Source organism: Paramormyrops kingsleyae, chromosome 5 (assembly GCF_048594095.1).
Source record: "Paramormyrops kingsleyae isolate MSU_618 chromosome 5, PKINGS_0.4, whole genome shotgun sequence".
Lineage (NCBI taxonomy): Eukaryota > Metazoa > Chordata > Actinopteri > Osteoglossiformes > Mormyridae > Paramormyrops > Paramormyrops kingsleyae.
Genome location: NC_132801.1, coordinates 35,369,274 through 35,384,371, shown reverse-complemented (window position 1 = coordinate 35,384,371; position 15,098 = coordinate 35,369,274). Strand labels below are relative to the sequence as shown.

The 15,098-nt window shown below is 36.5% G+C and overlaps 1 protein-coding gene across 2 annotated transcripts in view; it reads right to left on the bottom strand.

Annotated features, from left to right (window-relative positions):
• Positions 1–1,938: 1,938 nt before the first annotated feature.
• Positions 1,939–15,098, bottom strand: part of LOC111858243 (voltage-gated potassium channel KCNC1-like) — a 59,339-nt gene continuing 46,179 nt past the window's right edge. The window contains exons 5-6 of one of the 2 annotated variants that reach the window (XM_023839835.2): positions 9,255–9,405; positions 1,939–7,423 (exon numbers count right to left, since the gene is read on the bottom strand). In XM_023839835.2, the coding sequence (XP_023695603.1) occupies positions 7,378–7,423; positions 9,255–9,405 (197 nt within the window). In that variant the 3' untranslated portion in view covers positions 1,939–7,377. Of the gene's footprint in view, positions 7,424–9,254; positions 9,406–15,098 lie in introns of those variants that run through there. The other variant, XM_023839836.2, reaches the window with a different exon arrangement.

The window sequence follows — 15,098 nt, the reverse complement described above, 5'->3', positions numbered from 1 at the left end:
TCACGCTGCTATAGCTTTGTTTGGATTTCTCTATTTGGTCTGGAATGATTGAAGTCCTGGGTAGGTCTTCCTGGTTTCTGTGCAGTGTGGTTCATCCGTACAGTAAACTGGAATTGAAACAGGCTTAGATAGGATGTCCAGCCCCATGGGATGTGTCTTCAAAGGTCTTGGCAGCCATCAGGTGAGGGAGTTTGTTCAAGCTACTGCATTTTTTGGTTTAAATACAGTTGTGCAGAATGCTACATTTGAAGTCACTTTCAAATGATTTTATTGTGAGGCTGCACGGTTAATTACTCTGGAGAGCTTGCTATTTGTCTTGATGACAAATAGTGAGACTTCTTCATTTCGACTGGAGCTGACTTTTTTGAACGTTTAATTTGAACTCATTACAAAGATTGGTCAGGTTGTGTTGACACGTGATGAGGGGTGATGCGAAGATAGATTAGAGAGAGAGATATTGAAAGGGTTGAGCACAGAATACTTGGATGATTAATAAGTCTTCATCAGTGGTCATGCTTACTGAGAACAGAGGCAGCATGCCATGCTTATATGAAGACACAGCACAGATGGGCACTGAGTTGCATAGAATCCATTAAAAACTGTTGTCAGTCTTGACTCGTCTTCCCCTTGATTTACATTACTTTGGCTTTTTAAAGTCTCTTTTTGTTACTTTTTTATAATATTCATAGAAATATTCACATCTCAATTCTACTGAAAAGTGCTGTGATATACGTGTTCATTGAAAAGCCCCTTTGAATTTTAAACGTGAAATGCATTGACGTTTTCTTGATGTACGAATACTCGTACTATGGTCTATTTACATGCAGATAAAAGGAAAAGAAATATCTAATGTTATAGCAAATAATTACACTGCTTCAGTGTTCTATAGCCATGGTGATCCTGCTGAAATTAGCTGGACCTGGCATAGCTAGGGTCCTGCCTATACCTCTTCCTTTGTGTGCTGTGTTAGTTTGCAGTGTATACTGTACTTTGACAGGGGAGGGAAGTGGCAGCACTGTTAAGCTCTCAGCAAAGATACTGTCTACAGAGTCTTGTTGAAGGACTTTAGGTTTGTTTTGTCACGAAATGATATGTCAGTCTGTTGACAGCCAACAAAGCTACACTGAGTTAGTAGAAATGCTACAAAGTCAATAGTGTTGCTTCAGGCTCTTAGTATTTTTATATATATTGATTTTATGCCCAGTGAAACAGCTTAGCTGCTGCTCTGGCTGTGACTATCAGCCAGCCAAGGTGCAATGCAACAAGGAGTCGCTTTTTTTGTTGCGTTTTTACATTGCTCACTTAGTTAAGTGTCATTCTATCAGTTGATTGAAGCTGGAAGTTTGCTTTGATTAAAAGATGAAGACCTGGCCTTATTTTCCCTCTCTTCGCAGTCTTCTTCTCACATTCCCCATGTTCCCGTCTCTCCATCTGCATCAAAATCATCTTCACTTGGCTCAGTCCAAGAATTCACAATTAAGTGATTCATGATTTACTTTTCTTCTTTACAGAAAAAGGGGTATTTAGAAACTCAACACTGTAAAACAGAACAATTAAACAAGTTAGAGACTAAGAAGGAACTGACGATGAATGAACATTCACTAATTATACTCAAAATTATTTCTGCTTACAGGCTGCATTCATGTAACTTACATACATTACATAAATATTTAAGACTAAAAATACCCAGAAACAGGTTTATTTAGTCCTCACAATTACAAAAAGAACATTTTGATGACCTTGATGAATGTCCATCATGTCCGAAATGTTCATACTTTAAAAAGGTTCCGAGGACTGGCTTGGCACCTGTTTATTGAGTAACAGACATTAACAGACTGGGTATCCTCAGAGCCATTATCACCATAAACACCTCAGAAAACGCTGCATAGGAATCTAAGAACTTAATTTTATTTTTGGCTTTTAGTTTTACATTGAGGGAAGCACATCATCACATTCAATATAACATTCGTTCTTCCTTTAAATTTCTCTTACAGCGGAGCAGTTATTGTCCTTAACAGTTTCTTGACATCGTTCTGATTTGTGTTCCATTAAACATAATAAAATGAAAATACTAAATAGAATCACACAACCTCCCGGGCACCTTCATGACTGTGAGTAATTATATAAAGTAAAAGGATCAGCAATAATAAGTACTAACTCATTCATGAACTCAAAGTAAAAGCTGTACTTGAATGTTTGTGCTCATGCACTATCCATGGATACATAGAATGCAAAAAACACTGTACATTAATAAGACACAGAACATCACATACAGAGATGTATAACAATGTAGGTGAACAATGAAGGCCGTAGCATCAAGTTTCCTTTATTATTTAGTTTTCTGTATTCTCAAAACATTTTTGCTAATTCAGTATTGTTGCTTAGTTTGACATCCAGTCACTCTTTAAGAAATATGTTGGGCTTGCAAATCATTAAAAATATCTCTGTATTATTTTATTGCCTGTCCATTTAGTTTTTCATACACTTGTTATTGTTTTAAATCTGTCATATCCCAACATTCAGAAGATTTCTTTCCTTTCCATTCAGTTAGTGATTTGTTTAAGCAATAGAGAAGCGATATGGTAATGTAATTATTAAACGGCTTAATACTAAAATGTAGACAAAGTAAATTTAAGAACATAAAGGAAAAAAATATCAAATGATGACTAAATAAGTCACTGTGCTCATATTGTGCATGTGTTTACAGATGCTTATGGAATAGGATCTGTGCGATGTTTAGATGGGTATTCCGTGGTTTTATAGAGAGACTGCTGTGTTTTTGTGTTTTTTTTTTTTTCCAAAAATAACACCAAAGTGACATTCTGCTTTTGATTGCCACAGGTATTTAAAGGGGTAATTTGATTTTCAGAGCTTCTCTTGCCAGTCTTTGGGAATGCTCTAGGTATGTAGAGCTTTGTAACATCAGATGAACTGAGTGTGATTTTGTTTTTGGTGTGTCTGGAAAAAAACAATAAAATAAAGGGTTTTCTTCTACTTTTTACTTCAAAAAATTTAACAAGTCATTAAACAGTCAATAGATCTATAAAAATTGCATAATATTTAAGATCCTGAACAATTAAATAGCTTGAATGAACAACAACTTATTTGCATGTTTTTATTTGAGGGAAACAAACTAGCCAAATCAAGCATGGGCAATAAACTTACTTTAACCTTTAGTAAACATGACTTTTCTGCCTCTGCTTTTAACATGTCAATACAATCCAATTACTCGATCCCCATGACCAGTGTTAAGAAACCCTGATGTAGTTTTGTACATATTAATGCAATCATGAGGCTACATCTAACAACACATAAGTGTAAAACTGCAAAATAGATGTCGATTCGTGGAACTCTAAATATCATTATATGATAATTTCGCAGACCAAAAGGTGATTTCTTTTTGTAGGGTGGATGAAACTCTCCATGACATCATAACTCTAACTGCCATTCCTAACTCATGCTGTCCCATGTTACCTGAGATTCTCTGCCGAGCACCTCAGCTGAAAATGAATTGTTGGGTGAATGGATGTAAATTAAGGGCTTGATGAACAGATGAAGTTTGTCACGTTTTAAACTCTCCTAACAACAAAGAAAAAATAACTGTTGAGTGAAACGTTTGAACTTAAGATGCTTTTCTACATTTCTGAAGTGATTTTCATATTGATTTTTGTCATTCTCAGATGCCTGTCTGTTCATATCTGTCCTTACATACCTAACCTTTCTAATCAATCAACACATTAAATAATGTCAACTTTTTTTGAAACAAAAGTGAAAAGTGCCAAGAACCTGTGTCAGCTGGGTTAGAATTCTAACAAATAATAATAATAATGTTTTTTCCTGATTTAGTTGTGAACTACAAACTTGGGTGTTTTGGAAGCGCAGAGCAAGGCAGTGTAGTTAAATGACTCTTCGCTCTCCAAACAAAAGATGTTTCCATTCAGCCATAACAAAAATGAATATAGAAGTACAAACATTTGTGGATCACTTATCTTTACGGAAGTATTACTTTTTTCTAATATTCTTTGAGCTTGTTCTGTTATTTCATGCAGGTAAATGAATCAACAACATTTTGTCTACTGCATAGGTCTGTATGGTTTGTTTTTTCTTTCATTATCTTTCTAATGCTTGAAGATGGCTAATTTTACAGTGTTAGCTTACTATCAGGACTAAAGGCAAATCAGTGGCAGGTTAATTCAGCTAACCTATATCTGGGGAGGGAAAACATTGTATTCATTAGTTTTGCGTTCCTAAAACCGAACCTTGGCAATGTTGTTATTTAAGCATTTACAGGACATCAGCTAGACAGTTAACTAAATAAGCTATAAATATCATTGAAGTTCTATTTACATATTACCACCACTTCCTGGATGCCTGAATTTTGAAGAAATTAAACAGAAAAGACAGAAAATTAATACTTTTGTAGTATGAAAGTGAATCAAAATCAAATTGAGAGATATTTTAGTTTCAGAATTAACTCATAGGGACATGGTTAAAATTAAGTGTATTTTTTTAAGCAAACTTCAAACACTTGTAAAAAATATATATTAATATTTATTGTTATTAATTCTACCCAAATTGAAACTGATTTATTGTGTGGAAGGAAAATTGGACATTGGTAGGCCTGGGAGGGGAAATATTGGGTCTGTTATGTCTTAGGCCTTAGACAAGAAGAGATTGTTTTGAATACTGTGTGATCTTGCTTCGTGATAGCTGCCTGCGGTTAGTTCTGCAGACCCTGAAGAAAGATCAGACCTTGGAGAGACAGACTGCAGAGCAAGGAGGGGGGAGAAACCACGTGCAGGAAGAGATACGAAGCTGCCCCAACTGGTGCACAAAGAGTTATAGTTATAAAATAGTCACAGTAGACAATATACAATATGTTACGCGGTAGTGCAAATGTATAAGTAATTGTTACATTAATCATACTAATCATATATTTACCATGTATTTGCAGTGATTCAATGACATCAATGTGTTAATCATTAATCAATGGAACACCCAAACATTAACAGTGATTCAATGTCATATAATGAATATCTATATACATATCTCAAGTAGAGTCTATTAGTCGAGACAGAATTGAGCAAGATGGGTGGATTTTACCTCGCTACCAAGGTGAACCAATAGAGCAGGAGAATTATGTTTGTTATAGGTTTAAGCTTGGTTTGTTGGTGTTTTGTGACCAATCAGGACCTGGATGTCCTTATAGGGAATTAGGAGTTATGGTTTATCAACTGGTTGCTCTTTGTGCTCAGGGTGACTTGGTACCGAGTGCCAGATTGTGACGGGAGCGCTTTGCTGGATTGCTCGAATAGAAGAGATTACAGACACTGCTCTGCTTACGAACTTTCAACTTACAAGCTTTCAGACATACGAACAAAGAGGACTGCAAGTCCAAATTGCGTTGATTAGGCTCCCGTTTCCTGTCTACAACATCAATTTCTTTTTCTGTGCACCAAACAACTTCTGGCCACTAATCCCGCCGCGCAGCAGTATAGCGTGCGCACTCCCAGCATCCTAGTTCTTTGTACTTGCGTATACTCTTAAAATGATGTTGAATAACGACTTATGAACATTTTAAGTTACGAACGGCCATTCGGAACGCATCTCATTCATAAGTAGAGGAGCGTCTGTACTTTACTCACCAAACTGAGAGGTCCAGAGTTTTATTCTACAGTAAGTTGCTCAGCTAGAGTTATCAGAGAGGTTGATTTATAATTTTCCTACCACAGCTGATCAGTAGACGTTTGACAAAAAATCCTTGCTTTTCTAATCTATGAAATATATGAATAATATTTTATATAAACACTGCATTTTGCAAGCACAAACAGGCTATAGTGTAGATCTGTTTCCACCACTATCTGGCACATAAAACATCTTTGTTTAACAGTGTAATGATGGACTTTTCAGCTATAGCTCCAACATTTTAATGAGTAACCCATTTTCACATTTATATATATTCGTATTATATATGTGTGTGTGTGTGTGTGTGTGTATATTTTTCATATATATATATAACAATTCTGATAACAATTAAGGAACAGCAAATAGCCAAGGTCTAGTGTCAGTATCTCCCTGCTGTAGACCCATTGCGTGTTTTGCACAACAGCTAAGCCAACGGTGTTCTGTCTAAGAGCTTCCTCTTATGGAAATGATCCTCTGGACTGAAAAAAAAATTAGACCGAAATGGAAGAAAGGGTGGTTTAGGTACAGAAGAAAGGTGTTTTCGTGTTAGTGATCACAGTTACTGCTTCTGTTTGCATATATTTGTCACACATTGTTAGAATATGCATGATTGGAAAAAGATACACGCCAGCTATGACACATAGAACATTAATTTGTTATTGCTAGAACTGGATCCCCATGCACGTAGAAATCGGTACAATTTCAGATAAATATTCAGATAATATTTATGCCAAATATTGATCTTAACAGTCAGTTAAAACATAACTCTTTAGAAGGAAAGAGGCACAGAGATTTTGGGCCTAAATGATTAGTCAATAGGTCCTGTATTAGGGCAAATCATTCAAGCAAAGTTCAGTGAATAGACCCTGTGCCAATTCCAGTTCCCTCCATCCTTAATTCCTCAAAAAGTACATTAATAACCTTCAAATTATCTTTAGATAAAATCATACACATAGGTACACATACATACATTTCATACTGCAAGTGTAGTGCAATAAATATTGCTTTGAAAACATAGCTTGTTAGTTCTTGTTACTCTAAATCTGGGGTCTGAAACTCCAGTCCTGGAGGGCCGGTGCCCTGCACATTTTTGAGTTTACCCTCATTTAACACACCTGATTCAACTACTTGTGCTAATTACCACACAACTCTTGGGCTGAATCATTTGTGGTGAATCAGGGAAAGAACTAAGCTACAGAGGTCTCTGGCCCACCAGGACTGGAGTTTGAGACCCTTGCTCTAAATGGTTCTACTAACCAATTGCCCAGACATTTGACGTCTTGTAAAGGGCTCTACTTTGATACAGTACATGATATGTTTATTTTGATTACAGTATTTCAAAAGTGTCCTGAGCTTTTTTTCTCTCTGAAAATACAATTGAGCAATGCTGCCAGTGTGTACCCCAATGACACGTCATCCTACATGAAAATCACAAAGTTTAACATTTAAAATGTTCATGTAATATATTTTGTTTTACAAGAATTTAAACAGAACCAATCATTACAAAAACTTGAAACTGATTATGAAAGCAATAATTAAACATTGTCATATTGATATTATAAATATGTAACAGTACAAAACAACCAAACAATTACCAGACATGTATAGTAACTAAACATTACTTAATTTACCTCTGGACACATCTGCCAGTGAATCTCAGCAGCCTGCCAATTCTCTCCTTCTAGCCCAAGCCTATAGGTCCTCTGATGATGAAACTTGATTGATGTTAATTCCCTGTCTTGAGGGTATGATACTGATTTTACAGGAGGCCATTAATCATGTTGTCCAGTTTAAAGCAGCAGCTGGAGGTGAGAAAGGACACCACAGCTTCTCCGATGCACAGCTTTCTCTGCAGTCCTGTTACCCGCATCCTCAATGTGTTCCAGGAGTTAAAAACAAGATAATCTAACACAATTCATTACCTTTTTAATGACTTCCTAAAGGGTATCAAAGTGCAACTTTGCTCAGTTCATTTTTTCCTGAATTTGACAGAGGAATAAATTCAAACAGAAACCTATGCAGGAAAACATTTAAAAAATAAACACACTTTCCAAATATTTGCATACTTGTATTTAGAATGCTACGTGGTTATATATTTCTATGAATATAAATATGATAAAATAAAGTTTACACTACTTATAATAGAATGCCTTATTATGATTAGTACTGTTATTATCAATTACCTAATGGATGAAAAACCTATACTTTCATTGATTTTGCACAATGCTACAAATTATATTTAGGTGTATATTATATATACTATATATATTGCATATCTGTAAATATTAAATAGCAAATTCTTCTTTTTGTTGTACTAATTGGTTTCATTTAGTCAATTCAGAAGCTTTACATTTACATCTTTAGGATATGGAAAGTTGGAGTGAAATAAGCGATAAAAGGCAAAAAGTAGACCTACAATTGATAGCAACTATTAGTCAAAAGCAGAGGAACCTCCAGTATATCTAGAGGACCACAGTGTCTATGGGTCTTCGTTTAGTTTTTAGCACTTAACCATTGATTGATGAAATGATTTGGAAATGGGATTTCCACTACCCCAAGTTTAAAGTTCACCACATGCTGCATGAGAAAAACAGCTGCTTTTTGGAATTCCTAAGAAACTGGCAGGAAATGACTGGAATCAATCATTTTCATTTTAAACAGCAATCATAATCAAAGAAACATTGAAACCTTCAGATTAAGAATTCACTGAGTCCACTACGTGTGAAGCGACAACGAAAGCACAAGGAGTGGTCTTTGGCAGTGGGGGCAGATTTGGTGTGGGTAAGGACCCTTTGGTCTTCAAAAATCCTCACATAAGTGCATTCACATTCTTTTCCTTTTGACACTAGTCTTTACAGCCTCTCCATTATTCTTGACTTTCAAAAAGGTATTTTCTTAAAGTGGGCTACCTATATGATATAATTTAAGCTAATCAGATCTAGGAAAACTGCAGTGAAATCCTGTAGCTCCTGAACACAGCAGTTCACAATAACAGTGGTAATATGCTAAACTTTGAAACCTGGTTGCCCAAGCTCCATTGTATAATATGGCCTTACTCTTAAGTGTACATGATATTTTTTATTGCTTTTAACTGGGTATAGTGTTGACTGTCAAATGATTTCTGATGTCACTTTTAAAAATGCGCTATAAAAAAAGGTGTAATTCTGTTATTCTATGGTGTCTTCATATGTAGGGCGTTGATATTACAAAGTGTACACATGGTTTAGATCAGTAGCATTGTCCAAAATGTAAATATTGTACACTGCATATACTGTGAGCTTGCATTTATATGTATTATACTGGTAACAACTGCATTACGATAATCATCAGTATTGTGAATTGAAGCACTCTACTGAAGCATTTTCTATTGCAGGTGCTTTGCACATCCTTGTTCTTTTCCATCCCCTAACTTAAACACTGTGAATACAAGTGATTACCTATGATTTCTATATCAATTACTATTATCAGTATCATCATTACATTTGCATCATGCTTAGTTCTCTTGCTTGAGTGTCAGTCTGTATTGCTTTTGGCTGATCATCAGGAGCTCCCTCTCCTCTTCCAACTACCTGATGGACGGAATGGGAGAGCAGCACCGGCGTAGGGGCCCCGGGGCCTCGTATTGGGGACTGGTGGTCGGTGCGATTGGGTTGAGGCGAATGGAGGACCCAGTCATTCCTGAGATGTTGCTCATACTGTGGGATTTCTCATAGCCAGGAGCTATTGAGAGATTGTTTATGGAGGTGGGGAATGAGCCGGACCAGTTAGCCAATGAAATGAGCCGGGCCAATTAGCCAATGGGAATCAGTCGGACCGATTGGCCAATGAGAATTGATTTTCATGGGTCAGAAATGCAACCCAGTGGTTGATTTCATTAATGCATTTGCCAGGTTAGTTGTCAAAATGAATAGATAATTTTTTTAATTATATGTTAATTGTAGATGGAAGCAGATAATTTATGTGAAAAACAATCCATTTGATGTTGTTAGATATAATTTGTATTTTAGTTTACAAAAGCAGTGACCATATAGTGTGTAAGTTTATGAATAATAACAATTAGAAAGCAGTTTAACAATTACATAATGAGATAAATGTAATATTTTTCAGCATAATTACAAAAGCAAAATAACAAAACAAAGTAATAAAATTATATTGCAAGGGACAGACAAAGACAGACAGACAGACAGATAGACAGAGACAAGACAGGACAAAATAGGAAAATGAGAGTTATGAAATACGTAGCTCAATCATTGACATAACAGTTAAAACTTTTTTTTGACCATTTTACCATATCATATACACACATACACAGGTTTATATTTATATCTTTGTGGGGACTCTCCATTCATTTTTATGTGGAGACCTCTAATCCTAACATGATGACCTTAACCCCTACCCAGCCCTAACCTTACTCATAAGTGACCAAACTTTTGCCATTTTTAGTTTTTTGATTTTATTCACAGATCTTTGTGGGAACCTGAAAAATGGTCCCCACAACATCAGAATGACAGGTCTTTATCACATTGTTGAGGAAATTTGGTCCCACAATGCAATATAAACCAAATCCACACACACAGTACTGTGCAAAATCTTAGACAGTCAAAGAAAATGTTTAAAGCTATTCACCTTGGTAGTAATTGTATATTTCCCCAGAAAACACACAAACTCACACACATTTTAACATTACAACATATACAGTAAGACCTCGGACATTCACGATTTTACGTTCCAGAACCCATTGCGAATGAGGAGGATTTGCGGATGTTTGGTAGAGTCACTAAAAATGGTAATATGTGCTTATTTCTATAGTTTAAACCCTAAATATGCTCATATGCTCCCAAAACAATTTAATTAAATTTAAAAGATAGCTTAATACATTACCTTTAAAAACCAACCCTTTCAGTATTCATAGCAAATGCGTCTCAAGATGGAAACCCGGGACGCATTTGCTATGTACGTAAACATTAGCACCTTTCAAGAAATTCAGGGACGTGCACAGGAATTTTAAGGGGCCATTGCTCTGACCAGAAAAAATGGCACCCCCACCCCCCGAAAAAAAAAAAAAAGGACGGCAAGGCCCAACTGAATGTGAAAATTTGATAAATGATTGTATTTAAGATTATTGCTCTGTACATGGGCTGGATCAGTTGGATAACTCAATCTCAGCAAAAAATCAAATTCTGTATTCATGGATTCTGCCTCACTCTTCATCTCAGCATCCTCCCCTTTTGGCATCCTGTCCTGACTTTCTGTGTTGTCTCTCCTTTCCCTATTTTCCAAATCTGTACTGTTCGGGTCCTGGCTCTTTGTCTGTTGTACTTGGCTCATCATCTGTCCAATGTTAAAAACAACAACAACAATAATAATAATAATAATAATAATAATAATAATAGGCCCACTAGAAGCAGTAATATATTGTTGTCATTGTTGTTCTGCACAGTCAAGATCTTTGATAGTTCGAAGAAAGTGCAAAATTACTAATAACGGTTAGTCTGAAAATATGGGCCTATTTCCCCATTTCACACCAAATAATGTAGGGATTGCCATTTCTATCACAATGTCTCTGTCTCACCGGATGGTTTGCTTGCTTGCAACCAACTCTGCAAGCATGCAAGCAAGCTCTTGCTGCCTCTCTCTCTCCAAAATCCTCTATTCGGAAGGCATTCTTAGCTTAGTGTAGCATGCAAACACCCAGGCATTTTACCATTTTGAATAATACAATTAATGTAATGCATATTACAACAAGAATGATTACTTCCATCATTTATGCTTCTTGTTAAAACAAATGTTCGAGAATAACCATCAGCAGACGTACACTTTTCCTACCAAAACATTTAGCATGTGATAACCTTTCATGCTATCTGGTAACTACCTGGTTCATTACGTGGGAAACTGAGGCCGGACTTTTTACGATTTAAATTCATTTCATTTAAAAAAAATGATGATAGTTCGTAGTTAATCATTTCTACAACGTCAGTGTGTAATGGGCTCTGGCTCTAGTGCCGCGGTTGCGTGCGACGCAGCTAAAGGGGGAACAGACCGGCTGAGCTTTCAGAAGCTACGTCCACTCACTTTGCCTATAAGTTTATCGAGTGTAAGTGAATAGCTTGATGGTGAAGTAACTAGTCTCAGAATGAGTATGTAACGTTAATGTTACTGCCATAAGCATTTCTCTCTACCTTACATGGTGGCGTTTTTAAAAAATGCGCGCAGTTTGCCACCGTTAAGTAGGTGCGCAATGCAGGGGAATGGGCCGTTCAGGGAGTAGCGGTAAGCTGTTTACGATGAAGCTGTTGAGTTGCTACAGTATGTGACTGAGCTTCACCCAGCGCGGCAAATTAAAAAGCATTTTCCTGACGAAGATGACTTGCGCATTTTTTTTGCTCTTCGCACTGCGAAAGCTCGCGACAAAATATATATTTTTTTTCTAGGAGGGGCAGCTTGAGTCAAATAGAGCAAGCGGGCAGTTGCGCGGGCAACCTTAGCCCTGCCCTGTGAACGTCCCTGAAGAAATTTATCATTTGTGTGCGATGAATTTACATTAACGTATACTCACTATTATAAAATAGTAAATTAACTATTTTCTAATATTTATGTAGCCATTTATGTTCCTGTCACGTACTGCCGGGGCACGGACCGGGGAAGCAGGGACAGGACTCAAGGAATCGGGGAACACGGGGTTTAATCAAAAGGTAAAGACAAGCAGGACAACAGAACAGGCAGCAAACCCAAAAAGACGGTAATGACCGGCCTCGGGAAACATACTTAAACGCAGACTTAAATACACAGGACTAATGACAGCAACTGGAAACAGCGCTGATCACACGGGGATTCCACATGAGGTAGATGAGGGGGCGTGGCACACGGGAGGATCGGACGAGCAGGTTATGACAGTTCCAAAGGGAATAAACTTTGCGAATGGGATTCGCATATTGTAAAGGTACAGTATATTATGTACATAAAAAGGAACGCAGATGTGCGAAAAAATCGCGGAGGCAAATATGTTCGGTTCGAATGAAATTTTCACGGATCTGTGAATTCGCGAATCACGAAGCGCGAATGCACGAGGGATTACTGTACAAATTAACAGTGACAAAAATATACAAGAATTTCATCTGCTCCCCAAAAAGTAACTGATATCCTGTTGAATGACTAGATAAACTGTGCTTTGGTTCCCAAACCTTTCCTTAGGGGCACCTTAGTCATTCTATGTACTCATTAAATTTCTCCATCAGCTCTATTAATTAATTAATTCGATTTGTTAAATAATTCAAAGGGGTATTGAATCAAATAAAAAAAACTTTATTTGTCCCCTAGGGGCAATTTGTGGCAGATAGAGCAGTGTTGCACAGACACAGAACCAGACATTAAAGAAATAGAACAAATAAAATAAAAATAAAGGATCAGAATAAAAGTAATAATAAAAATAATAATAAAGAAATAAGCAATAAATGGTTCTCAATATATACATAAGGTGCAAAATTGCAGTTGCAAGTAAGTAAATTAACAGACTAACATAAGGTGCAAAAATGGGGACATCAATAGGTAGTGGGGAATGAGAATATTGATTAGGCAAACAAGGTGGGGTAGTGTTTGAGTCAAAAAATACATGGATGTAGTGGGCGGTTGCTGCAAATACTGTGGTAATTTTAGGAGAGGTGTTGGAATGGCTCAGCTGACACATTTTGACAGACATAACATCATAGTTTTACACCAACATCATTCGAACTTCATTTTCTGTGACTGCCTAAGACTTTTGCACAGTACCGTACAGGTATGTATAAATATATTGTGTTACATACAACCCAAAACAATATTATTAGTTACTTGATACTTGACTTATGTTATTATTTATAATATATGTGAAAACAGATCTTTAACATAGTAATAAATTCATTGGTATTTTGGTATAATATTTCTTAAAGACAACAATCTGGTCTATATTTTTGACCTGATACAGGATTGAAATTCTGCGGGAGAACCAAATCTAAATCGCTGCCTTCCTCTTACACACAGTCCTTCTTTCTCTATGAAATACCCAGACTACTTGAAATAAATCCACCCTTTATGTTCAGCCTAAAGAGCATATGGCCTAGAGGTGATGCCAAGTTGACTACAATATTTGATATACCATAAAGCCATAAAATAATGGCTGGCATGTAACAAACCACTGCTGGGGTCTTACCCTACCAAAGTGCACATTGAGGTAAATCACACAGCATTACTGCATTACTCTACAATGCTTTAAAAACATGGCAGTTAAAAATGGCAGATAAAAGCAAAGTCCATAAAATATTGATAGTTTTTCTTTCATATGCATATTTTTGAAGGACCCATGGCCAAGCTAAAGGGTGTGAGTATTTATTTTTATATTCTCTTTCTCTTTACTCTGGACCACCATATCTGCACCAAATTCCCAGTTTTCCTATTATTTCATTTATGTTTTTTTTTCCTGGAAGCTAGACGACTTGTTACAGATTGAGAAGTTGAAAAGAAGAAAAAAAGATGCATGTGGGCCTATTTCCAGGCCTCAGCAGGGAATGGATGTGTCATGTAATTATAAGGCTAGGCAATCCTGGACAGATAATCTTTGTTATGGGCAATTAGTCATGATATAAGCCAAACACACAAGGAGAAGATAAGAGAGACACCAAAAAAGTAACAGCCTTGCTTTAAAGCTACATAGTAAAGGCTTTGCTATTGTGTTAAATTATACTCCTTTGTTACCATTCTTAATATATGACAAGAAACACTTAAGGAAAGCTCTTCAAAAAAAAGCAAAAGCAATGATGCAAGGAATGATTCCCTTCATGACGTTAAGACTCTTCCAATTCCAAATTAAAACACCCATGTCCGATCAAGGCAGAGGTGCGTTTCGGCATCTGTGGGAGTTCAACTGAAAGCACATCTTTGAAAACATTATATATTTAACGCATGAATAGATACTGAAAGGGTTAACAAAACAAAACTTGTGAAGTCATGCCTGCTTTACAGTAATTTATCAGAATGTCCATAGCTCTTAATATAAAAAGAAGAGGTGTTCCTTAATGTTGTGAACATTCACCCCTGCTAAGGAATTATAATCATAGGCTGGTTTTCTTCCTGTTTCTTTTAGATCCAATGAAGGCCCAAAAAGCCTTAAAGATGGAAATGATTGATAGCATGATCTTCTATTGGTTTGCTCTCTTTTGGAAGCAGATGTTTGAAGCGTACTGAAGGTGCAGCGGAGGGTGGAGTTTGTGAGAATAGGAACACATACACAGCTCACAAGGCAGAGAATGAAATTAACAAATAATAATTAAGGCTTCATCATTCCTCATCCTAGTAAGTCACAGCATAATAGCGTTTAGCAGTGATTCAGTATGAAGTCAATTAAGACAACTGACATCTTTGAATGTGCAGTGTATTGGCAT